Source organism: Lampris incognitus, chromosome 7 (genome assembly GCF_029633865.1).
Source record: "Lampris incognitus isolate fLamInc1 chromosome 7, fLamInc1.hap2, whole genome shotgun sequence".
Lineage (NCBI taxonomy): Eukaryota > Metazoa > Chordata > Actinopteri > Lampriformes > Lampridae > Lampris > Lampris incognitus.
The window spans coordinates 12,515,036-12,542,044 of NC_079217.1; the positions used below are offsets into that span (position 1 = coordinate 12,515,036).

The 27,009-nt window shown below is 45.1% G+C and overlaps 1 protein-coding gene across 1 annotated transcript in view; it reads right to left on the reverse strand.

Moving 5' to 3' along the window:
• The window catches only part of gbe1b (glucan (1,4-alpha-), branching enzyme 1b), a 103,908-nt gene that overhangs the window by 9,801 nt on the left and 67,098 nt on the right, over positions 1 to 27,009 (reverse strand). The window contains exons 13-15 of the mRNA XM_056283246.1: positions 24,305 to 24,489; positions 19,256 to 19,386; positions 6,028 to 6,145 (exon numbers count right to left, since the gene is read on the reverse strand). Of these exons, the coding sequence (XP_056139221.1) occupies positions 6,028 to 6,145; positions 19,256 to 19,386; positions 24,305 to 24,489 (434 nt within the window). The remainder of the gene's footprint in view (positions 1 to 6,027; positions 6,146 to 19,255; positions 19,387 to 24,304; positions 24,490 to 27,009) is intronic.

A 27,009-nucleotide genomic window follows, 5' to 3' on the forward strand; every position in this document is an offset into this window, starting at 1 on the left:
CGGTCACTCAAGGCAGCGCTGCGCTCTCGGATGGTAACTGGGTGGATCGTTTACCTTGGGTTATGCTCGGGTTGCGTTCGGCTCCTAAGGAGGACCTCGACGCGTCACCCGCTGAGCTGGTGCTCGGTCAGCCGCTCCGCGTCCCTGGGGAATTTTTGCCTGGGAGTTCCGCTCCTCGACCCCGTCCGGCCGTTTATCCTTTTTTGTCCGACAGCACTCGGGTTCCAGGCCCCGTTCACCACTGTTTTCCGCGGTCGTTCGTGCCTGCGGAGCTCATGTCGGCTCGTTTTGTTTTTGTATGGTATGATGCTCACCGCTCACCCCTCCAACCCCCATACGATGGCCCATTTCGGGTCCTTGAGACGGGTCCTAAGGGTTTTGTGCTAGATATGGGTGGGCGTAGGGAGCGTGTCACGCTTGATAGGCTTAAACCGGCGCACAGGGTGGCAGGCGAAGTTGTGTTTCCGGCCCAGATTCTCCGTCGGGGTCGTCCTCCTTCCAGGACCCCGGCAGTGTCTTCACGGGTTCAGCGTTCTGCTTCTCAGCCGGCTTTGGACTGTGTTTCACCTACTGTTTCGGCTGAGGGACGGCGCAGCCGTTATGGCAGGCTGCTTAAGCCTCCAGTGAGACACTCATTTTCTTTCCAGGAGTCCCTTCTGGGTGTTCGGGGGGGGGGGGGGGGGGGCTGCGTGGCCTCTCACCCAGCAGGACTGTGAGCTGGGGGCGTGGTTTACGTTCCCGGGCTTGCTGGTGCAGGGTTGTTCCTGCTTTAGTTTTGGTTTTGGAGCTGAGGAATAAACAGCAAACTCGCCTTCGTCTCCTGTGTTTTTTCCTCATCCGGCCACATTAGTACTAATTATCTAGTTACTACAAAAAAAAATCAGTTTTTACTGGTAACTATATAAAACTAAACACCATTCTAGAGCAGATTAGCAATTAATAGTAGCCTAACTCTTCATACGTGAATAAAATATATATTAATTTAGTATATACTTCATTAACACACAGTTATTCACTATACCTAGCAAATTTCCTGTTTTAGCTTGCCATTTATCCAACAGCTTTATGACTGAACACTTTACACATGTATTTCAATGGTAATTTTACACAATTACTGCTATTTTTATGACTACTAGTAACTACTTTGCTTTATCGTTCATCAAATTGACAAGTATTTCCATTGCTGATTCCTCCGTTATTAGAAAGCCTCAGAGCTTGTTGAAATACCATCACTCCCTGTTATGATGACTCCTAATAATGGAAATAGTGACTGAGACCTGGGACAGAAACTGACAGGTTAATAATATCAGTAGTCCTTATTATCATCTGGTGATATTTTAGTTCCCATGCTGTGACTACGAATGAATGAGTCACATATAGGAGGCGAGGATATGATGTGAGTTGATAAATCATTTTTTACACAATACAATGACTTTTTCTGCAGACTACACACACGGGGAACTATTATTCCCACAACTTTCATAAAACCTACATATGCATAATTATCCAGACATGCACATTTATTATAACACGCACGGAGCTCTGCACCCTGTAACAGGCGCATTTCATCAACCTAAAATAACCCACGAACTGTCCTTGTATCTGTCCAGAATAGCACTTCTGCTTGTGGTCAGTTTTACACAGCATGGTGTAAAAGGAAAATAAACTCAAACTGAAATAGTTGCTACTTGACATCCCCGCAATATCTGGACCGTCTGTGATTCATGACGATATACGTATGGTTAATATGCAATGCAGGGCTGCAGCATCCAGCTTCCGTCTGTGGCAGACGCACCAGAGCTTCTGCAGGACTTTTTCCATTAAGCGTAGTCTGGCTTTTGCCAAGTGATACTTTTTCTGAGGATATCAGTTTATCACTCAATAATGACCAAGTAAGGAGCGCTGGCAGGCCCCTAAAAGAGACAGGGGAGGGAGAGAAGTTCGCACCGACTCTGAAAGCGCTTGTTAAATAAAACATTGGTGGATTGGGCACCTTTTGGCAACCCCTGTGGAGGCTCCTGTCTGATTATTCTTGTCATATCCAGGTAGGAGGAGGAGGAGGAAAAGAAGAGACTGCTTCGTGCAAGACGACTGCCTCACCGTGCAATCTTTGTGAGGGAGCCACAAAAAAAGAAAACAAGAGAGCTACTATGTGCTGAGCGCTGCATCCCCCAGCCTCCTCCTCTGGCAGATCCATCCCTCGCACTTCCTTTCATAAATCCCTCATGGTGCTAACATTGCATAACATAGCGGATGACTTGTTAACTAAAGTTCACGTTTTGGCCAGTAGGGACATGGGTGAAGTAGTGGTGTTTGAATTAATATAAGAGTGAGAAAAGATTTAAGAGAATGTGGAATTTGTTTCTGTCCTGAACTGACGAAAACCTGAGCTAATACTGTGGAGAATACGTCTGGATAGGAGGGAAGGAGGTTCTCGAACAGCGCAGACAGAATCTTTAATATGACGTAATGTGCTTGGCAAAAAAATGCGATGTCAAGAATGTTTTCAGGGCATTAATATACCGATTCTAGCTCTGAATATGGAGAGAGATCCTATCTGCATGAACTGTGTCATGCACAGTACTGATCAGTTCAACTTGTGATCAGATGGACAAATACCTTTTTAAAGGATAATTCAATTTTTTTCACAACTTGGGTCTTATATTCATTGTTTGTGCCATCGTGCATATCGGTTATGACCTTGTTTTACTCACCGGCTTCATTTTGGACATGTTGGAAGCGGGAAAACTGCAGGACTCAACTTTACAACGTTGTCTTATGGGACAACTGAACACAAGCGTCAGCCATGTTTCAACAAGTCCTAATCAACCCAATTATCTATCCATCCATCCATTATCTGAACCGCTTATCCTGCTCTCAGGGTCGTGGGGATGCTGGAGCCTATCCCAGCAGTCATTGGGTGGCAGGCGGGGAGACACCCTGGACAGGCCGCCAGGCCATCACAGGGCCGACACACACATGCACACATTCATACCTAGAGACAATTTTAGTACGGCCGATTCACCTGATCGACATGTCTTTGGACTGTGGGAGGAAACCGGAGCCCCCGCAGTGAACCCATGCAGACACGGGGAGAACATGCAAACTCCACACAGAGGATGACCTGGGACGACCCACCAAGGTTGGACTACCCTGGGGCTCGAACCCAGGACCTTCTTGCTGTGAGGCGACCGTGCTAACCACTGCATCACCGTGCCGCCCAAATCTATTATCTAAACCGCGTATTTGGAAGTAAAAACGAAAGACATGTCGAATATTATCAAACAATTGATCGTATTGCTGAGCTACTTCCTGGTTCAACTTGCAGGAATGACCAGCCAAATCTTACCACAGGCAGTAGTAACCACTGATAAACTACCAGCACGATTAACAAGTCATGGATGAAGGGAACTTATATGTATACTATATTCTGACACAAGTTGTTTTTCGTTTTTTAAAAGGACAAGTTTAAGACTCGCGTTCGCTCCGGCTTGGTCGGCCGTCCCTACAGACACAACTGGCCGTGTCTGCGGGTGGGAAGCCGGATGTGGGTATGTGTCCTGGTCGCTGCGCTAGTGCCTCCTCTGGTCGGTCGGGGCACCTGACTGGGGGGAATAGCGTGATCCTCCACGCGTTTGGTCCCCCTGGTGAAACTCCTCACTGTCAGGTGAAAAGAAGCAGCTGGCGACTCCACATGTATCAGAGGAGGCATGTGGTTGTCTGCAGCCCTCCCCTGATTGGCGGACGGGGTGGAGCAGCCAATTACCCCACTCAGAAGAGTGGGGTAATTGGCCTGATACAATTGGGGCAAAAAAAGTGGGGGGGGGGGGAGACTCATGTTCGGATGCCCCATAAGACATTGTTGCAAAACTGCGTCCAGAAGTGGCATCATGTCCAAAATCTCCAAAATGAAGCCGGTGAATAAAATAATATCATAACCGATACGCACAAGAGCAAAATTATGGACATAAGACCCAGGTCGTAAAAAAAAAAAAGAAAAGAAAAAAAAGAAAGAATTATCCTTTAATCATTGTGTCAACTCGTACATACTTCCATAATATTTTGATACATTTGCTGAATGGATGGCATGAATGGATGGCGGCACGGTGGTGCAGTGGTTAGCGCGGTCGCCTCACAGAAAGAAGGTCCCGGGTTCCAGCCCCGGGGTCGTCCAACCTTGGGGGTCGTCCCGGGTTGTCCTCTGTGTGGAGTTTGCATGTTTTCCCCGTGTCTACATGGGTTTCCTCTGGGGGCTCCGGTTTCCTCCCACAGTCCAAAGACAGGTAGGTCAGGTGAATCGGCTGTACTCATTTGTCCCTAAGTATGAATAGGTGTGTGTGGGCCCTGTGATGGCCTGGCGGCCTGTCCAGGGTGTCTCCCCGCCTGCCGCCAAATGACAGCTGGGATAGGCTCCAGCATCCCCGCGACCCTGAGAGCAGGATAAGTGGTTCAGATAATGGAATGGATGCTGAATGGATTGAAGGACAACTCCAAGAGGTCAAAACCCCTTCAGACCGCTTCATAAACAAAACCGTCCCCCTACCTTAACTGGACACATTACCATAAGATCTCAGATAAACCATCAGTAGAGTTTTCAGTCACAGTACTTGAGTATCTGTGCTGATCCTCACTAATTTATCCCTGATATTATTCATAAACAGCTTTTTGCCTTTCGGCATTTTCATCAACAAAAAAAAAGAAGAAAAAAAATGCATCAGGAAAAAAGGAAGGCAAGCATAAGGAAGGTCCTGGAGCACTCTGCTTAAAATGCATATCAATGTTTCGTTCTACATTTCAAGGACTGACCTATTTGATGCTATTAGCCTTAAGCAATCTCCATGATGGGAGCCCAATGGTTTCACTCTCCCAGATATTTCTCCCTGGGAGGAGCCGCGTGCAGGTTTAAGAGAGGTACACACGAAAAGGTAAGTTCCAACATCATGAATAATGCACATTGTTTGCCGGGGAATCTGAAAGCGTTGTACGTGTCATCCTCAGCTAACTCTCAATGACTCCGGGATAACAGCCAGCTGGAGCGGCACAAAATGGAGACAGCAAATATTATAGTCACAAACACTGCCTCGTGCTCTGCGGAGAAACCACGAGCAATGGACACCCTCCCCTGACGGACCGAACTGAGTGCACCCATATTTGATCACCTTCAGGAGGCATTAAAAGCTAAATGTATTAATGAGCAAGACAATGAATTATAGAGCAGGGGTTTTAGCTGAGGGGCCAAACCAGGGAGACGGTGGCTTCATGCCACCAACGGAGGTCCTGTTCCCGATAACACACGGCAGCATCATTAGACTGATTTGGAGAACGACATCGTTACTAAACACCATTCCTGATGTTTAAAAAAAATATATTGTGAGTTCGAACCTGAAACAGAACAACACAATAACAAACACACACCGATAAATATAGATGATAGATGAATACAGCTCACTGATGCTAGACAGATGATAGATAACCGATGGACACACACACACACACACACACACACACACCTTTTAAATGACATTACATTTTTTTTGGGGGGGGGGGATTTCCCCCTCCTTTTTCTCCCCAATTGTACCCGGTCAATTACCCCACTCTCCCGAGCCGTCCCGGTCGCTGCTCCACCCCCTCTGCCGATCCGGATACATGTGGAGTCGCCAGCTGCTTCTTTTCACCTGACAGTGAGGAGTTTCACCAGGGGGATGTAGCGCGCCGGAGGATCACGCTATTCCCCCCAGTTCCCCTCCCCCCTGAACAGGCGTCCCGACCGACCAGAGGAGGTGCAAGTGCAGCGACCAGGACACATACCCAAATCCGGCTTCCCACCCACAGACGCCAACTGTGTCTGTAGAAGATCCCTGTGTTGGTAGGCAACGGAATAGGCCGCCACGTTACCCACACGCCCTTAAATGACATTGATTATAAATTGCGGGAATACTGGTAGTTACAACTGATTAGCCACCATTAAAAAAAATGACCTTTGATGGGGGAAAATGTGAGATTAGGCGACATGGAGGCAATATTTACCTTTATAGAGTTAGCACGGTCATTGAAGGGATGAGCTTCTGTAAAGAACTCCGTGTTGTGCTGCAGTCGTCCATGACCTCCATACTGGGTGTCATCAGAATCCAGCTTGATTGTGTATCTGACACGGTAGGAGGTTAAGGAGCACTGGTGGAGTGAAGCTGGAATATAAGATCTAAGAAACAAGGCGCAAAAGAAGCTTTTATCATCAGCGCTCGCGGTGCTCTCTGTGCGTAGACTCGGTTTGGCACTACTCAGCCGGTTTATATTCAAATAAATCCTCACATCCATCTAAGAATTCATCCCCTCAAGGCGCTCCAAAGTGACTGTGCTGCACCATAATTGACAAAGAGACTGCTGCCCAAGATTAACAGACTGTGAAGTCACTCAACCACGGCTCGCCCGTGGACCCCGCCAGTCCAATTTATCAGATTCATTACGTATTTACGTAATGAAAAAGTTATACATACTAAACAAATCAAACAATATACACAATCTCTGCTAGACTGACTCGGTTATAGATAACACAAAAAAAGAAGGGAAAAAAAAACCCATCAACACAATTCAAACATGAATCATTACCGAAGACGTAATAAGTAATATAAAGAAGTGAGAGTGAGGTTTCACCTTCTATAAGAAAATAAGAATAGATCTACGTTAGGTCATCATGGGTGCCGTACAATGTCAATGTAAAATCGCTGAGCAGGAAACCCCCCCCTCTTTTTCTCCCCAACTGTACCCATCCAATTACCCCACTCTTCCGAGCCGTCCTGATCACTGCTTCACCCCTTCTGCCGACCGTGGGAGGGCTTTTCGCCCGACAGTGAGGAGTTTCACCAGGGGGACGTAGCGCGTGGGAGGATCACACTATTCCCCCCCCCAGTTCCCCCTCCCCCCCAAACAGGTGCCCCGACCCACCAGAGGAGGCGCTTAGTGCAGTGACCAGGACACATACCAGCATCCGGCTTCCCACCCGCAGACACGGCCAATTGTGTCTGTAGGGACGCCCGACCAAGCCGGAGGTAACACGGGGATTCAAACCAGCGATCCCCGTGTTGGTAGGCAACGGAACAGACCGCCATGCTACCCGGACACCCCGGAAACATTGTTTTAAAAAACAGTCACGGACCACCAACCTTAATTTTCTTAAGAGGCCATATGTTAGTGATATGTGAAAACAAAAGAAATTGGTCTTCTTTTAAATCTCGTCTTAAAGCTTTTCTTTTTATGAAAGCTTTTACAAATGTTTGACATTTGTTTTGTTTTTTTTAAAATTTATACTGCTTTTATTTTTACTCTTGCTTATTTGGTCTTACTCTCATTTTTGCCTTGTCTGGTTTTATTTCTTTGTAAAGCACTTTGCAACGTTGTTTTAGAAAAGTGGTATATCAAGAAAGTTATTACTATTATTATCATATTATTATTAATCGGCAAACAGCTCACTAGCTCAATATTAGGATGTCAAAGGGCAACTTCTTTTTTTGAGAAAATGACCTGTGATTCATTCCTCTTGCCTACCAGCTCGGTGCCTTACATACGGTGGCAGTGGTGGGATCAGTCGGTTGAGGATGCAGGTTTTTTTTCTCCTCTCTTTTTTCTTTTTTCTTCTTTTTTCTCCTCCTCCATTTCCTGAGGCATGCAGTGTGGAGGAAGAGGTCCCAGAGGAGGTCGGGCAAAGATTAAAGGGACACACACCGAACCAGAAGACCAGATAGACGGTGAGAAGGAGATGGAGGGTGCAGCTTCAAAGGGAGCATCAGGCACTGAGAGTGAAGATATCAGAGAGCCAACATTGAGAGACCTGGCTGGTATTATTCAGGCCTTCACGGGGCAGCAAGAGACCCGGGAGGTGAAACTGAAGGAGGATGCTACACGCCAGGAACATCGTGTCAAAGCCCAACAACATCAGTTCCAGCTTTTGCAGTTAGAAGTACAGGCTCACATTTCTCCAGTACCAGAGCTCACTCCAACGGTGCCAGATCCTCTGGACACTGCTGGTGGTCTCTATGGTATTGAGGTGAGGGGCCCACTGTCCTTACTAAGGGAGACCTGGGAGGGGGATCAGGGGAGAGAGGGGCCTGTTAATGCTATTTCCTATGTTGTTCAGATGAGAGAGAGACTTCAGCGGATGAGTGAATTGGCCCAGGCACACATGGCGGGGGCCCAGCAGCACCAGAAGACCTGGTATGACCAGTCAGCCCGACAGAGAAGCTTTGATCCTGGTCAAAAGGTATTGGTTATGCTGCCAACCAGTGACAGCAAACTGCTGGCAAAATAGCAGGGGCCTTTTGAGGTCCAGAGGAAACTTGGGCCCACCACCTATCAAGTCTCCACTCCAGGGCACCAGCGTTCCTGTTGTGTGCTTCATGTGAACCTCCTCAAAGTGTGGGTTCCAAGGGCTGAGAAGACATCAAAGGTGTTGCTGATCTGGGTGGTGAAGGAGGAAGAGGAGGTAGATGATCAATACCTGCCCTCACCACTATCTTCAGAACTGGATTTGAGCCATCTCTCCGAAGACCAACAGTCTCAGCTGAAACCATTGTTTCATCCGGAAGTATTTCAAGAGTACCTAGGTCGCATAAAACTTGTGGAGCATCATATTGTGCTAAATCCTGATGCAACTGTAAGATGTATGAGTTACAGGACACCAGAGCGCCTCCTTGTGTCATTAAAGAAGGAAACGGACCTCATGCTGTCCCGAGGCAGTGGCAGCTTTCCAGGACATCCAGCAATCCTCGAGTAATAACCCAGTTCTTCACGGTCCAGATTTTGATGAGAATTTTGTTTTGCAAACTGATGCATCTGAAAGGGGTGTTGGAGCTGTGCTCCTGCAGGGACCAAAAGAGGACCAGCATCCCGTGGCCTACATCAGTCAGAAGCTATTCCCCAGGGAGGTGAAAGACACCAACGGACAAATCACCCGGTGGCACCTTACCATGCAGCCATTCCGGTTCACAGTTCATCACATTCTCAGCAAAGACAACACCAATGCGGACTATCTCTCTTGCTGTCCCAGCGAGAACTCTGGGGGCGGCGGGGGGGGGGGGGGGGGGGGGGCTGGTGATAAGTGATAACCGCACTCGCAGCCACACATTTGTAGTTCATTTTGTTTTAATTTTCGGTTGTTGAGTTACCAGTGCTGGGGATGCCGCTGCTGGTTGCACTGCTGGAGGACATCTTGTCAGGCCTGAGCAAAGATGCGCTCCACAGAGCAGAGCTGTTAAATAAAGGGCGGCCAGTTGGGTTCCACCAACTACTCACCATGACATGGGGGGGGTGTTAATCTTAATTTAGATATTTTGTTAGTTTCTTTAGAATATGTTAGGTTTTGGTTCTTTTACTTTGGTTACTATTTAAATGGGTTAACTTAGTGAAGGATTGCCCTGTTTTTTGTTATTTGTAGTCTAGTTGGCAGAGTGTTGTTTGTGTGTTACCCCCCTTGTTTCAAAATGGTCTGACCAACCAGTATATATGTTCCCCGCTTGTGTTCAGTTTGTTAGGTCAGTTTGGTATGTTGAGTTTGTTATGTTCAGTTCTTACTTTGGCATGATACGAGTTAAGTTCTGTTTAGCTGACCTCGTTTATGGGCCCAGAGCTTTTTGTTATCACGGGGGATTGGTTTTGGGTAAATAAAAACTTTTTTTTGTTGAAAAAAACGACCTGTGATTCTTCTTGCCTACCAGCTTGGTCCCTTATGGGCATATTCCATGTGACAGTGCATTTGGATCTCTCTCTCTCTCTCTCTCTCTCTCCCACACACACACACACACACACACACTCTCTCTCTCTCTACACATATATGCATGGATGTGCTTTTTTTTAACCTAAAATGGTTCTCTGGGCAGGTTCCGCCTCACTACTTAAGACTTTCAAAAATTGGGAGATAGTGTAAATAAACATTAACGCGCGTGCATCGCATTACTTACGTTTCTTTTTTCAAGGCACACGCAGTGAAGGAGCGGTAACAAAACAACCGAGAGTAAGGAAGAGACATGCAAACAGCTCCCTAATTGGCGGGGAAGGGTAATCGCCTCATCTCCCCATAGGCTACAGTCGGAGGTGAGAGTGTGATCCTCCAACGCGGCACCCCGCTCTGCACCAGAAGAGGGAAAACTCCACTTTTGCTGCCTGCTTGTCTGCTTTGATAGTGATGATTAAAAAGGAGCGCTGCTCTGTGCATTGTCTCCGCTGAAGAAGAGGATGCTCCCCGCCATCGTCCCTCCACTGCCCCGGCCTTGTTCACAGCACAAACTCATTTTGTTGTGGAGGTTTTAGAATAACTTATCAAAGAGGAAAAGGGAAACATCCCCTCTGGAGTTGGAACTTGTGCAGGGAAACTGAGACTCTGTGATATTTCAAATGTTTAAGTCTTCCAACGTGGGCTCAGTAAGAAAGTCTGCATCTCAAATAATTCTCATTGTGCACGCAACACGTTTCTTTTTTGAAGGCTGGGTTATGGAAATTGTGCTCCCTCCTTGACAATGACAGGTACGTATGATAGGTCTTATTTGGATTTAAAGTACTAGTTACTGGGGCTCGCCGGTTCAAATCCCCGTGTTGCCTCTGGCTTGGTCAGGCGTCCCTACAGACACAATTGGCCGTGTCTGCAGGCGAGAAGCCGGATGGGGGTATGTGTCCTGGTTGCTGCACTAGTACCTCCTCTGGTCGGTCGGGGGTGCCTGTTCAGGAGGGAGGGGGAACTGGGGGGAATAGCGTGATCCTCCCACGCGCTACATCCCCCCCGGCAAAACTCCTCACTGTCAGGTGAAAAGAGCGGCTGGCGACTCCACATGTATTGGAGGAGACATGTGGTAGTGTGCAGCCCTCCCTGGATCAGCAGAGGGGGTGGAACAGCAACCGGGATGGCTCGGAAGAGTGGGGTAACTGGCTGGATACAATTGGGGAGAAAAGGGGGGGGGGAGCCCCCCCCCGAAAAAGTACTAGTTACTGCCATCATAATTCCCTTACACTGCTTATCACACATGTGCTGTTCTTATGGATATCGAAGAATGTTGAATCAGCTTATCTGTATCCAACATTTAGACCGTAGAGCGTTTAGACTGAAGATGTCACTTAGCTGAGTGATGAAATGTATCTTGTCAGTAAACGTTGTATCCAGATGAACTGATTCAACCTTCTTTGATTTTCTTACCTGGCTCATTGAGCGTGCATCGAGACATTCTCATGGACAGTTTGTGACCAGAACGTGTGTTACGCCCGTTCAGATGACTGGACCAGGATGAACTGGAATATAGTTGCAGCAACTCAAAGCTCGACAGCAGACTCGACTTGAAGGAAGGAAGCTCCAGTACAAATTGGTAATTGGAGGCTCTGAGTGATTATGTCTTTGTTCGTGGCTACAGATGGCTGGTACAACAGCTTGCCGTTTAGCTGTGAAGTATTGTAATCAATAAAGCCTTCGTGAATAAAGGGGAAGATTGAAAATACAAGACAATTTTGCCAAGTGAGCCAATAGCAAAGAAACAACAAAAAAAAAGAAGAAGCAGTTCAAAGCATGATTACAACCATTGATGACCTGAAAGCAATCTAGACAAGACCAAGTCGACGCCCAGTCTCTCCATCGTATTGCCCCCCCCCTTATAAACGTAATAGCACCCTAGTGGGTGTGAACAGGAACCAGGCGAGATGTGTGCACATCTGAAGGATGTGCCCTGGCCTTGTAATCATTTGAAACATCTCGTGTTTTTGTGCTGTTCTGTGTATACAAGACAACATCGGAGTGAAGTGATAAGATCAAATACCGTCAATGAATTTCACCAACCACCCATCTCCATCTACTGAGCTCAGATATATATATATATATATATATATATATATATATATATATATATATATATACTCTGTCAAAGAAAACCCCTGACATTTAATGACCGCAAGTCTCGTAATATAAAAACTGCCTCGCTTGAAAAACATTGGGCTTACACATCAGGTAAGTTAGTGACTCACTGGAGGAAATATAACATTAACATGTTCATTCTCCACTAAATCTCTTTAATTAAGAGGTCTCTGATAGGTGTGGGGCGCAGTGGCACAGTGGTTAGTGCGGTCGCCTCACAGCAAGAAGGTTCTGGGTTCGAGCCCCGGGGAAGTCCAACCTCAGGGGTCGTCCCGGGTCGTGCTCTGCGTGGAGTTTGCATGTTCTCCCCGTGTCTTGCGTGGGTTTCTTCCGGGTGCTCCGGTTTCCTCCCGCAGTCCAAAGACATGTACGTCAGGTGAATCGGCCATACTAAATTGTCTCTAGGTGTCAGCCCTGTGATGATAGCCTGGCGGCCTGTCCAGGGTGTCTCCCCGCCCGCCTCCAGTGACTGCTGGGATAGGCTCCAGCATCCCCGTGACCCCGAGAGCAGGATAAGCGGTTTGGATAATGGCTGGATGGATGATTGATCGGTGTGGCTGATCCCTGACAATACCGGTCCTACACAGAGCTCTAAATCTAACGGCGCTTGGCCCCGAACTCACCGTCAGCGGTCAGTCATTTCATATGGCCAACAGGAAAGCTGCTGCATTTGTCTGCCCAATCTGAACATATTACAGCTCGGAAATGTTGGATACCGGCTTTGGCTCAACGAGGATGCTGGTTGGAGGGATATATGATAGCGTGTAAATCTAATAGGAGCGTAAATTTATGAATTTTTGCATGTACTATATAACGGATCGCAGTATGTTTCATGGTGCCCTACGGAAAGAGGAAAAATGACATGCACGTCTCCCTGTATTCAGTAAACTTGTGAAGCGCAGTCTAGATGATATCAGCATAACTTATAGGCACCAACACATCTACGGGTAAATTTGCGGGACTGCACATATAGTTGCTTTTTTTTTTTCTTCCCCTAATGGCATTCACCTAATGCCTGAGATGGAAATAGAGAATGATGACCTGACACAATCTCAGCCGCCTTACTGGCACAGTGTAAATCAAAGGACGATCTGCCCTGACAGGTACAGCTTTCATGACAGGATCCAACCGGGATTTCAAATATTCCAACCAGCCAGATAAAGTTTTCCGCCAGAAAAATGTGTCCGCCGAAAGTCGCGGAGAAAAGAATGAAATAATAATAATAATGATGATAATAAAAAGATTATTTGAGTGCCTGTCAAGGAGCTTATGTCGACTGATTTTTCATGGCCGATATTTTTGGCAAGGTACTCTCTTTGGTTTTATAAGAAGAAGAAGAAGAAGAAAAAAAAAATCAACATTCAACAGAGGACCAAGTCGTAAAACAGCTCATGCGGTGGTGTAAAACAAAGAAATAATAAACCTTTCATCAAGCAGCCCACCATGCCATTTTTTATTTTTTGGATTTTTCTCCCTTTTTCTCCCCGATTGTACCTGTCCAATTACCCCACTCTTCTGAGCCGTCCCGGTTGCTGCACCACCCCCTCTGCCGATCCGGGGGAGGGCTGCAGACTACCGCATGTCTCCTCTGATACATGTGGTGTCGCCAGCCGCTTCTTTTCACCTGACAGTGAGGAGTTTTGCCAGGGGGACGTAGCACGTGGGAGGATCACGCTATTCCCCCCAGTTCCCCCTACCCCCTGAACAAGCGCCCCGACTGACCAGAGGAGGCGCTAGTGCAGCGACCAGGACACATACCCACATTCGGCTTCCCACCCGCAGACACGGCCTATTGTGTCTGTAGGGATGCCGAACCAAGTTGGCTGTAACACAGGGATTCAAACCGGCGATCCCTGTGTTGGTAGGCAACGGAATATGCCGCTACACTATGCGGACGCCCCCCCCCCCCATCATGCAATTTTATCATATAATAGGAAATGACCCACCATTCCATCCATCTGTGATCCGAACCGCTTATCCTGCTCTCAGGGTGGCGGGGATGCTGGAGCCCATCCCAGCAGCCACTGGGCGGCAGGCGGGGAGACACCCTGGACAGGCTGCCAAACTATCACAGGGAGGAAATGACCTAATTTCTCTTATTAGCTTCTATTTATAACCAAGCAAGGTAAACATTAAAACTTAAAAATGTAGAATAATCCTGACACTGGATAAAAACGTTTGTGTTTAGACAAAAGATCCATCTGAAGAACTTTTTAAAAAAATGTTTCTATTTCCCAGAGAGCACCGGCCAACATGCACTGGTCTCTTAGGTTCAACGCACAACAGAGAGAAGCAGTGAGAAGAGAACGCCTAGTGGTGTCATTTAATGGCAGGTGGACAGGTGGATTTAGAAATAATGTTAATGGTAATTCCCTACAGGTGGCCGAGGACGTTTCCACAGGCGTTAAATATTAGACTCAGTCACACTCTGTAACCTTCTCCACGTGCCAAAGGGAAGTGGATTTGTGCCGTGACATGCCTGACCCTGACAGAGATAGAAGAAAGTTTTAAGTGTGTGACGGCTGAGTTTAATGAAAAAGCACTTTTGGACTCTTTGAGTTCATCTTGTTTACCTCCTCTGCCTCTGAGTGGCACTTTCATCTGTCTTCTCCCCTAATTGGATCCTCTGCTCACATTCCCATCGGAGGATCTGCATCTCCTCATACGCACGCTGCGTTTACCTTCCTCACACACACACACAAACTCCACATTTGCCTCTATGTGTTTACTGCTTCTCTGTATAATGACAGCCAGAGCTTTGCCCTCGTACCCCCACCCACCCCACTCTCACCCCCCCCCCCACACACACACACATGTCTACGGCCTCCCCTTTAAACATCAAAAGAATGCACCACAAGCAGACACGCAGTCCCATTTAAATGAAAAGAAACCCTTAAAAACGGTGTAGCAAACACTGTGCAGCGGGGGCTATTAGTGATATGCCCAACCCCCCCCCCCCAATCTGGGAAAAGCTGAGAACGTGTGGCACAACCTGCAATTAGCGAGCATCAAATAACCTTACCAGTAGTGCATGTGATATTAAGAGATTAGGAATTACTCCTGCGGCTGCTTTCTAATCAACAAATGAAGCACTCGTTTTCTCCGCGACGGTATTCAGTGTTTACATATTGTTCTAATGGCCGGCTTTTAAGAATTTAAGCCGCCGCCGGTCACGATATAGCCACCGCCATAGGTCAAAAACTGTTTTGGATGACAGTGCCAACAGCCACAAGCTCACATCTGAAGTCCAAATCCAAAAATTCGAATAATGTGAAAATTCGTGGGGTAATTGTTGTTCTCAACGCCATCATTGTCGGCCAATTAAATGCTAATCCTCTGCAAGTGAGTCTTTTTCAGTGTGTACCGATTTCGATCCTTGGCATTAAGGGGGAACTAACAAACGCTCTTTGGTTTTAATCTACTATCGCTTAACTTAAGCCATAGCTGAAAAGGCAATGTAGCTTCTGATCCGTCTGGGAGACAGACAGGATCTGTAGCGAGCCCCAGCAGAGTGTTGTCCTTTATAATAAATACAAATCCGTCAGCCTTCTGTCCCCCCTTCACACAACTAATCATTAAACCTGCTGTAATCACAACTGTGGGACTCATTAAATTCCTGTGCGCTGCTCTCTCGGAAGACAGACAGCCAGCCTGCTAAAGACGGCGCTTTTTGAATCACTGCATTCTTCTATTATTTCTCCCTAATAGCGTCACAAAACCACAATAAACAACTTACTTTTATCCCCCGCAGCAATAACTACTAAAATTAAATCACCAAAGCATTAGCCTCAGAGAAAACGTGGCCATTAAAATTGCAGGTCATTACGAGTCTCAATTATTTTTCAAACAAATCTGACACAGTTTTTAGATCTCTGGATCCACGTCTGAGTCAATAACCATACATAACATTGTGCGTGATGGTTATTTTTCCCTGAACGCTGTGAGAAACTCACTGGCAGGGATTTTTTTTTTCTTGCATCGCATTACTCATATCAACTTGCAATGCATTATGTGAACACTTCTGAGATTATGAGGGCAGTCTCTGCATGACATACTTTACGACTCGCGATGCGATTATCGTGACAAGTGACGTGTGAATATCAATTGAAAATGTTTGCAAATTCATGTATTTTTCATGAAATTGTTGAAACTATGGGCAAAGTAGAATTTGTATTCTGGATCTGTGTTCAGATTTAATATTCCCATGCAATATTGAAATAAGTAACCCTTGAAATGATGGCGAGATACGTAGGAGATTATGCTCCTTTTCCTTGTACACTGCTCAAAAAAATAAAGGGAACACATAAGCAATGCAATGTAGCTCCAAGTCAATCACACTTTTGAGATATCAACCTGTCCAGTTAGGGAGCAACACTGATTTGTGAATCAATTTCACCTTTTGGTAAATTGTCTAATTTCCACCTGGTGGAAATTAGACAATTTGCAAGACAACCCCTATAACAGGAATGGATTTGCAGGTGGTGGCCACAGACCATTTTCCTGTCCTCATCTTTTCTGGCCGATCTTTGGTTAGTTTTTCATTTTGCTAGTGCCCTCACCACTAGAGGTGGCATGAGGTGGTATCTGCAACCTACAGAAGTTGCTCAGGTAGTGCAGCTCATCCAGGATGGCACATCAATGCGTGCTGTGGCAAGAAGATTTGATGTGTCTCCCAGCACAGTGTCCAGAGCATGGAGGAGGTACCAGGAGACAGGCCAGTACACCAGGAGACGTGGAGGGGGCTGCAGGAGGACAACAAACCCACAGCAGGACCGCTATCTGATCCTTTGTGCAAGGAGGAACAGGAGGAGCACTGCCGGAGCCCTACAAAACGACCTTCAACAGGCCACTAATGTGCAGGTTTCTGCTCAAACAGTGAGAAACAGAATGCATGAGGATGGTATGAGGGCCCGACGTCCACAATTGGGGCCTGTGCTCACAGCCCAACACCGTGCAGCCCGATTGACCTTTGCCAGAGAACATCTTGGTTGGCAGATTCGCCATTGGCGCCCTGTGCTCTTCACAGATGAGAGCAGGTTCACACTGAAAACATGTGACAGACATGAGAGAGTCTGGAGACGCTGTGGAGAACGTTCTGCTGCCTGCAACATCCTCCAGCATGACCGGTTTGGCGGTGGGTCAGTGATGGTCTGGGGAGGCATATCCTTGGAGGGCCGCACAGACCTCTACGTGCTAGCCAGAGGTACCATGACTGCCATTAGGTACCGGGATGAGATCCTCAGACCCATTGTCAGCCCTGGGTTCCTGCTCATGCATGACAATGCTCGTCCTCATGTGGCCAGAGTGTGTCAGCAGTTCCTGTATGTCGAGGGCATTGATGCTATGGACTGGCCTGCACGTTCCCCAGACCTGAATCCAATCCAGCATCTCTGGGACATCATGTCTCGTACCATCCGCCAACACGATGTCGCACCACAGACTGTCCAGGAGTTGACCGATGCCCTGATCCAGGTCTGGGAGGAGATCCCTCAGGAGACCATCCGTCATCTCATCAGGAGCATGCCCAGACGTTGTAGGGAGTGCATACAGGCACGTGGAGGCCACACACACTACTGAGCCTCATTTTGAATCATCTTGAAGAATTTCCACAGAAGTTGGATCAGCCTATGTTCTCATTTTCCACTTTGATTTTGAGTATGATTCTGAATCCAGACCTTAATGGGCTAATGATTTTGATTTCCATTGATCATTCTTAGGTTATTTTGCTCTAAACACATTCCTCTGTCTAATAAATAAAGATTTTCAGCTGAAATATTTCATTCATCGAGGTCTATATTGTGTTTTTAGGTGTTCCCTTTATTTTTTTGAGCAGTATATTTCCTTGTATTTCAAGTTATAGTTGGCAGTGACTGTGTTTAGTAACAACACGCCATGGTTCAGCAGAGAGATCCAAATGTTATGTAGGGAGAAAAACAATCCAGCATGCTTTAAATCTGCAGCAATAATTATTTTACCTAAGAAGCCCATTGTTAGCTGTTTAAATGACTACAGGCCCGTCGCCTTAACATCTGTTGTCATGAAAGTGTTTGAGCGTACAGCATATAAACATCTGTCCAGTGCTGTGGTAGATCCCAATCAGTTTGTGTACAGGGCCAATAGGTCAGTGGATGATGCTGTATCTCTCTGTCTCTGTCTATCTTGCAGCATCTAGAGACGCATCATGCCACCTATGCTCAGGTACTGTTCATTGACTATAGCTCAGCTTTTAACACAATAATACACACAAGGCTTTACAACAAACATTTGCAGCTAGGTTTCCATCAGTCTCTATGTCTCTGGGTCTCGGGCTTCTTATTGGGCAGAACACAGGTTGTCAAATTGAACAATAGATTTTCAAACTCATTGACCATTTGCACAGGTGCCCCTCAAGGGTGTGTCCTCGCACCTCTGCTCTACTCATTATACACCAATGACTGTATTTCACACTCTGACACTGTAAAAATGACTAAGTTTGCTGATGATACAACACTGGTGGGACTGATTTTCTGTAATGATAAGACAGTTTATGGAAAGGAGGTCTCCTCTCTTTGACTGTTGTAGCAATAACAATCTGGAACTGAACATCAACAAAACTAAACAACTTGTGGTCGACTTCCGTAAAAATCAGGGGGAGCTACTACCGCTGGGCATTAACAACCAGGTGGTAGAGAGAGTGGATCATTTCAAATTCCTTGGGAATTTTAATTTAACATCCCCCTCCCTGAAATGGGAAGACAACTTCACCACCATCCAAATGAAAGCCCACCAAAGACTATTCTTTCTAAGGCAGCTTAGGAAATTTGGATTGTCAAGAAGGGCTGCAATAGAACGTGCGCTCACTTTCTCAATAACTGACTGGGTGTTTAACGTTTGGATGCAAAAGCAAACCACTGATTACAATAGTGAATAGCTTCACCCTCTTCTGTGTCACCAACATGCCCCTGGATCCTGCTATCGTGCCTGTTTGTTTTGTTTGGGATATACAAGAAATCAGTTGGAATCATTATCCATGATATGTTAGCTGCACTGTAATCCCTCCAGAGGCAAATAAATTTGGTGAGACTAGGTGTGCAAATGGGTGTATTTCTACTCTGTGTTTTCAGGTGCCAGATCGTGTTTAGACTATCTTAGAGTACTGCTGAACACGATGCAAGCTTGTCCATGTGGTGAGATGGCTTGGCTGATCCAATCTCACAGCACGCTCAATGTAACTTTTGACTATATTAGATGTGTCATTTAACACATCCTTGGATGATCTGATGCCTGAGGTCAAACCGAAATGAATGACATGTACCTGAGGTCAAAGGAAACCAAGTGTCAAAAGATTCACAATGAAACATTAACCCACAATAGAGATGTGCGATAAAAGGATACTTTCCTGGAGCCTCTACTGCCACTCTGTAGTCCTGGTAACTGTTGATGGGGTGGAAGTTGAAGATAAAGAGCACATTTGCCCTCTCAAACACAATGACTTTTTGCCCCTCGTGCTTGGCAGTGATAAAGGCCTAGAGAGGAAAGTAAATGAAAGAAAACACAGTCCGGTGAATATTGTTCAATGAATAAGCTTTACCTTTCCAAATGAAACAGATAATAAACCTTCCCGAAAATCACATTTCAGGTGGCACAGATCATCAGAAAGCAGGTGTCCCGGGTGCGAGGCAAACACTGTCAGCTTCTGACAGCTGCTCATGATAAAGCCGCCACTCTCCCGTGGCGCAAGCCACTGTTAGTATGTCATTAGCAGAGATTATCAATGTCACCCAACCCCCTATTTTTAGTGCCTTGTTCTCACAGCCAATTTCAGGGCAAAATATTAATGACTGAGTGTTGTGATAAGCAGCCTTGCAATTGGACAGGCAGCGGATGAAGGTTAAGAAATGAGCTGTCAGTCCTGAGGCCTCCACTAAGTCTATGTTTCCATGTTATCCTCGTAGAGAATTTTTCAAATTTGGTGCGATGCCAAACTCATCTGACTGGGTGTAAATACATGGTTATTAACCGGTTCTGCACTCAAAAACAGATTAACCCTCACCCATCAACTCCTGAATCACTGTATATTAATGCATTTTTCCCAATATATAAACAAACTGCATTAATTGTAATTTAGCTGTTTGTTAAAAAAAGACGATGCACCTTAGTCAAATTTTTCTAAATCTGTTTACGTTAGAGTCATTTTCCCACAAATCCAAATAACCTTTAAGATTGTCTTGACCCCCTTGCAAGAGCATCTTAATGACATGTAACCACATGAATCATTTATGATTTTGTGCACCGTGGCCAGCAGTTTCTGTGACCTCAATGCTTGTCTCACTGAAGTGAAAGTACAATATTTATCTTTCAATGACAACAAGCATATAGTACTCTATATTTTGGAGACTGATAGGTTTCTATTATTAGAGAACAAGCTAGATTAAGTGTCGTCGCCCATCATATGTATATTTTCCAAGCAATTTTGACCAACAATTGTTAGTGTTGTAACAATATGATTGTTGAACAATCATCATTGATTTCTGACCACTCGATTATAAAATGCAAGTACGGATAAAAGCCTGGCGGCCATGGTTTCCTAACCAGGATACAAAGGCTCTTGATAGCGGGAAACCCCAAGGGAGGTTATCTTTGCATTTAACTGGGTCTGAAGTTCCCATGTCATCTCCAGAATTTTGCCATTTGAAGCCCACAGCTATGCATTTTCAGAGTCGTTGCTCACATGAAACTGTTAGTTGAAGGACTGTTATGTTTTACATGTTTAACATGTCTCATCTCATTTGCCTTTGGTACAGTAAGGACCATTTTTGGCTCTGCCACTTATGCACCCACCCTTGCCCCCCATTTCTACAAAACACCCTTGAACCTTCCCATCAAGGCGAATATCCAACCAAGTTAATCGTTTTTCTCACCAAGCACTCTTACCTTAGGAATTTCTTTGGTAAGTTGTAATTTCTTTGATATGTTGTAGAGAGGTTATAGTTTAATCTGATTTTAAGCAACTCTATTTTGCCCTTATTTTCATTTACCCTTAAAGGGAAACAATTATGATTTTTAACTTCGGGTTGTCTGGCACGGTGGTGCAGTGCGACCGCAAGAAGGTCCTGGGTTCGAACCCGGGGGTAGTCCAACCTTGGGGGTTGTCCCGAATTGTCCTCTGTGTGGAGTTTGCATGTTCTCCCCGTGTCTGCGTGGGTTTCCTCCGGGTGCCACAGTCCAAAGACATGTAGGTCCGGTGAATCAGTCTCACTAAATTGTCCCTAGGTTTGAGTGTGTGTGTGTGTGTGTGTGTGTGTCGGCCCTGTGATGGCCTGGCGGCCTGTCCATGGTGTTTCCCCGCCTGCCGCCCAATGACTGCTGGGATAGGCTGCAGCATCCCCACTACCTTGAGAGCAGGATAAGCGGTTTGGCTAATGAATGGATGGACGGAACTTGGGGTCAACCAATTATCGGCCCGGCCGATTATCTGATGAAATATTCAGCATTTTCACGATCATCGGTATCGTTATTTTTTTTTATTCAATTGCCAATAAAATAATTTAAAAATGCGCCACTTTGGCTCTGATGCAACCACCTCTCTTGTCTGTAGTCACCACTCTGTGGTCTCAAGCAATGTCCCACCCACAGCACTATCTGATTGGTTATACAGTAACAGCCCATCAACACGCATTTAGACTGGAACAGCTCTGGTGAGCGAGCAGCCGAGCTGTGTTTCAAATGTTAGGCAGCAGATATTGCTGAAGTTGTAATAATATGCTAAAGTAGCAAAAACACCGCAATCATATAATCTACTTCCATGATGACACGCATGCCCAGTTCCCAGTTACACCACTGAAAAAGCTCGAATAATGCAGTTTGCTGCAGTGATATACAGTTAACTTTAACAGGATAAGAGCTCGTTCATGTAGTGATGGTTATATCTTTCAGTAACGTTAGTGCCAGTGCAACTGGAGCTTATTCTAGCTACCATATTGCAAACATAAAATTGCTTGCCCTTGTGAGTTGGTGTTTTTACATGTTACTAGTGTAGTCCCCTTTCATCCAAACTTCACACTTGACACTTGAAGGAAGAAGGACGTGATTACCCCCCGACCATAATGTAGGTTGCAATGGCAGAGTGGTGCTTTTCGTGTTTCTGCTCCTCAACTCCACGGGAAGTGAAGAAGCAGGAGGAATATGGGTGGATCCCTCCTCCTCTCTTTATATATGTTATAGGGCTAACACTCCATTTGCAGCCATCATACTGTGCATTCTTCGGCGTGTCTCTGAGTTGTCACTGAAAATGTGCAGAAAAGTGTCCGCCGGCAATGTCACTAGCACGACCCTTACTTCCTGGTTGGCTCTTTATATTGGATTCTGGGGAACAACAGCTGCATATGTTGCTTCATCATTTGCATTTTCTTATACAATGTAGTCCATTTTGACTTAGCCCACAGAAGGCAGCAGCAACGAGGAAGTAAGGGTTGTAGTTTTCACAGTAACAGATTGTCCACCCGTGTCACTGGTCTCAATTTAAGGTTGTTTATCATCCCAGATGATCCTGTACCGTGTTATTCCGAATTCAATCTTTAGCTTCCCGATCTACTTGCGAGCCCAGTTGGGGCTGCCCCAATTAATATCAGACATGTTTGATAATTTTACAACTGGATATCCTGTGCTGTGAGGGGCACAGTGACACAATCTGGCACAGAAACCCACAACAGCCAATGAGAGCCAAGCTGACTGGGAAGTGGAAATTCTGGAACTCAAAACAACAGAGCAATTTTTCTTAATTGTCTAGTTTTTCAATTTTCTTCACAAAACGACGCAAACAAATGCCCAAAATGTTGTGTGTGACAGTCAACCTCCATGTTCGTTTTGCTTTTGTTTTATCTGTTTTTGTCATGCTGGATCACGAGTGTTTCTCAGACTTTTTCTTCTTGATTTTCCATGATGCCTGTGAGTATCCAAAGTGTTGCATTACCATCAATTACACCGACTGCTGTTTTAAAATAAAACGGTTCTGAGAGTCGGGACTCTGACTGACGGTTAGTGTAACAGCTAAGTGTGTGATGTGCTGTCTTGGTGTGCGCGCTCTGACAATTGAAAAGACAAAAAAAAAAAATGTAAAAAAAAAAATCTGTGATATCTGTCCTTATGTGTGTGGTCTCCCACACTGTTAATATCACTTAGGATTTGAAAAGTCCTCTAGTGTGTACCCAGCCTCAGTAAAACGACATCACACCGGTCAAAATAAAAATGAGTAAAATCAATTCACAACATCATTTCTTCCTGAATATTAAATCAGACTGAGAAAATGACCAGACAAGGTCTTATGCAGATATGACAGTTCATCTACATGACGAGTGAAAAACCAACCAGGAATAGGTGTACCCATTGGGTGGCTGATAAGCCAGCAGCAGCCATGGTGATCAGACCTCCCTCCCCATCCTCCAACAGAAATATGAAACTCAGCCAACCAGGCCGGCTCCGCTCTCCCTTTACCTCTGCTGCAATCTCCCTATGGGAATTTACACAGTATAAATCTCTTTTAGCCACTTAATAAGGAGCGTGACTATGTCCGAACAGTCACAGCGCTCCTCTGATTGAAAGGCTAATATGCAGAAATTGTCTTTGATTAGAACCAGGCATGGCTGTAATTACTGTATGGTTTCCGATACGTTTCTCCCTCTGTTTGGCTCTACTGGATGGTGGGCAGAAAAGAGTAAGGGTGCGAGACAACAAGATTACATTTTCTAATCTGAGGAGGGAATCGTGAGGCTATGAGTTAGGGCTGTGAGCCCCTCCTCCCTTTTTTTTTAATCAATTACAGAGTCTCACTGCTAATCCCTACCAATTTGGCCACGCACTCTCCATTTGTATTATACCAGCCGCTCAAGAACAAGAAAAAAAAACCCAACAAAAAACACACACTACATCATCTTTCCCTGTAGGCTTCAAGCGCAGGCAGAAAGAAAAGCTGCAGTATGAGAACGAAATCCATTACTGCTCACCTTGACAGCAGCCAGAGAAACAAGACATTTCCAAAATGAACCTGCTGTATAGCGCATTTATCTCAACCTGTCGGAGAGCTGCTCTTCAATTGGAAACCGAAGGACAAAAAAAAAAATGCTGTACCCCAAAGGTACAGAAATATAGCCGGAGTGAACTGAGAACAGAATCCCTATTATCATTAAATAATGGTTGATAAGCTACAGGAATGGCAGACAAAGGCAGGCACAGTGGAAACCACGAATATTACATGCAATATGTATTTCAATATGTAATTGAAAAACACTTTGAACAGATCCAAACGGACTAATACTACCATGCCATTATTTTTCCATTTCATTTGTTCCTTATGCATGCAAGTGGGTGCCCATGCATGCATGTCTGTGTGTGTTTAAGTGTGTGTGTGTATGAATGTTTAACATGTGGAGCGTGCTATGTTCTTACAGGTGGGGCAGCCAGCCAGCCGTACTTGTCCTCAGTACGGTTCATGTCCCGGTCAAAGGCATAGAGCTGCCGGTAGCGTAGGTGGTTCATGTCCGTCAGGTTAAACTGCCGCCTGGCATAATGGTAACTGTACTTGTTCCCCTCTCTGGGAAAATCCAGCCATTCCGGATGGCCAAATTCATTTCCTGCAATGTTGGAGACATCATTAAGGAACATGTACACAGTAAAATATCACACTGGAGTATCTGAACATCTTTTTCAGGTTCTATTCTTTTGATTATAAATGAGACTGAAAAAAGGGGAGAAAGAAAAAAGACTGGAGTCATTGTATACATAATGTATAATTTTTTTTATATATAAGTGCCCTTTCTTGAATCTTGATGTTGCATGAGCATCACTTCAAAATGGCAAAATAAGGGCAACCGCTGTGCAAATCAAATTCCTGAGCTTTCATTTTTCGCCTCACTCTTTCAACAAATATGTGCTAAAAATGGAAATATTCACAGATCTGACAAAAACAAGCTCAAAGGTGGAAATCTCCAGGAGATCTTTCTTTATTATAACATTCATTAATTCATGTTTATTTAAGCATAAGCTAAAATCATGAAATATTGTGTCTGCTCATTACCACAAGCACGTCTGCTGTGCTTTTCCATTAGTAGTTTCATGCATAAGACTTTGTTACTTCAGCATATTTCAGAGAGGAAAACACACAGAGGAAGGCTGGGGGGGGGGGGGGAGGGAGGCTAACACTAGCGTCAAACAGTCTACATTTAAACACACAGTTTGTAATTCCTGCCGCTAGGGGTCTCACAATCAAAACATCATGGGAGTTGTGTCTTCATCGTTAAACAACCGCCGAATCTATCTGATGTAACTCAGGAAGAAATCATGTTCAGAGAGGAGGTAATGTATTAAAATTTTGTTCACGTTACGTTTAGTCACATTTATTCACGTCGCGTCATTCTAATGAAATTGCCGCAAGTAACGTTAGCTAACGTAACGTCGACTTGCTAACTTTCCATTAGATGAGTCGACTACCCGTACAGCTAGCTGCTACTGTAACGTTACGTGTCGAACTCAATCATGGAGTAGCCCAGCGCTGTTATCCATGGTCAAAACAGTCATACAGGTAGTCCCCGGGTTAGAAGCGCTCTTAGCGAAATAAATTTGTTTAGTAACAGAAATGGTTCTTTGCTTGATGTTTAATTGCAGTAACAAGAGCGGAAAAGCGTCTTTAGACAAAGAAAAAGTAAGATTTTTCCTTTATTTCCAGAAATGCGCAAGCCGCGGCAGAACAACATCCCAATGTGCAGGGTCAGGAAGAATTCCTGTTTCTAACCAGCTCTGCCTCTTTTGTATCACTGACACCACATAACAATGAAGTCATAGTATGATCTATCTGTAACAAAAAGCTGCTGCTGCAGCTGGTGGTTCTTTTTAAGATACTCTGAACCTTGAACAAACAAGCAGGAGTTGCGCTTTGATACAAAGGCATTAAAATCATTATCCTTCCAAGCAATATGGGCATTTAACCTCACCTCATCCCAGACCACAACAGTCACAATTGCACATAAAATCTGGAGTTGCATGTAGCCATGGATGGCCTTCATCAATGAATATTCCACATTGCTCAGTTTTAAAATGTACATGATGCTGTTTCGTAAAATCCTCATATGCTTTTACTGCAGACTTTTCATGTTTGCAACCATGATCAGTGGCTCCTGTCACAAACTTGAAGATGCTTGGGTAGCAAATCATTTTTATCAGAGACTGAGAGGGTTTGTATGGCTAGCCTGCTTACTAACAGAGGCACCAATCCTCCCAGCCCTGTGCTTGTAAAATAAAGATCCGCTCGCTTGCTTCCTTGTTTCCTCTTCAATTAACTTGATATCAGATGCTGTCAAGTTGATACTAACAGTTGTGCATGCTTGCAATAGACTATGATAATCCATGTCAAGATACTGTTTGTCAAATAAGTCAGGAATTGTTTGTATATGCCTAGTTTTTGGAACAAAAGACTCAGAGAAGGGGTGTACAACATTCAATATAACTGATTTATTTTTGCACATACTAAGTTTCTCAAATGAATAATTTATCTCAGTGGCATTTGGAACAGTCAGAGTCTATTTACTCTTTTCTGATTCAGCAACATCTTGATGTTCCTTTAAGCCTGGTATGAATTTAACTATTAGAGTATCTTTCAGTTTGCTGGCTGATCGAAAATTAATTTCTCTAACTTCAGCATATGACACATCCTTAATGTTGGGAAGCAAAATCCGTGAACATTTAGTTTGTGTACAGGCCAACTTTCCCTTTATCCTGTTATATGTTTCAACATAAAATAGGATACTCGCCACACATGAGCAACATCCACCAAGACCAGCCATACATCGACAATGTGCACTCAGCACTGTTCCATCAGTTGTTGCAATCACCCAAACAGCAATATGAGGATCATTTACTTTTTGTGAATGACAGACCTTTCCCAAAACAACAAAGTGACTCCCGACTATCTCCCTCATCACACTGCTGACAAAGCCAGACACCATTTGATTATAAGCTTGAAGGCTACAGAAGGCCTTGAACTAATTCCGGGTATAAAAACTGGTTTCTAGAACCAAAAAAGTGACAAGATCCATCGATTCTATTGGTGGTAGTCTATCTGAATCAAAGTTCCTCTGACTTATTAAGAAAGGATCGAT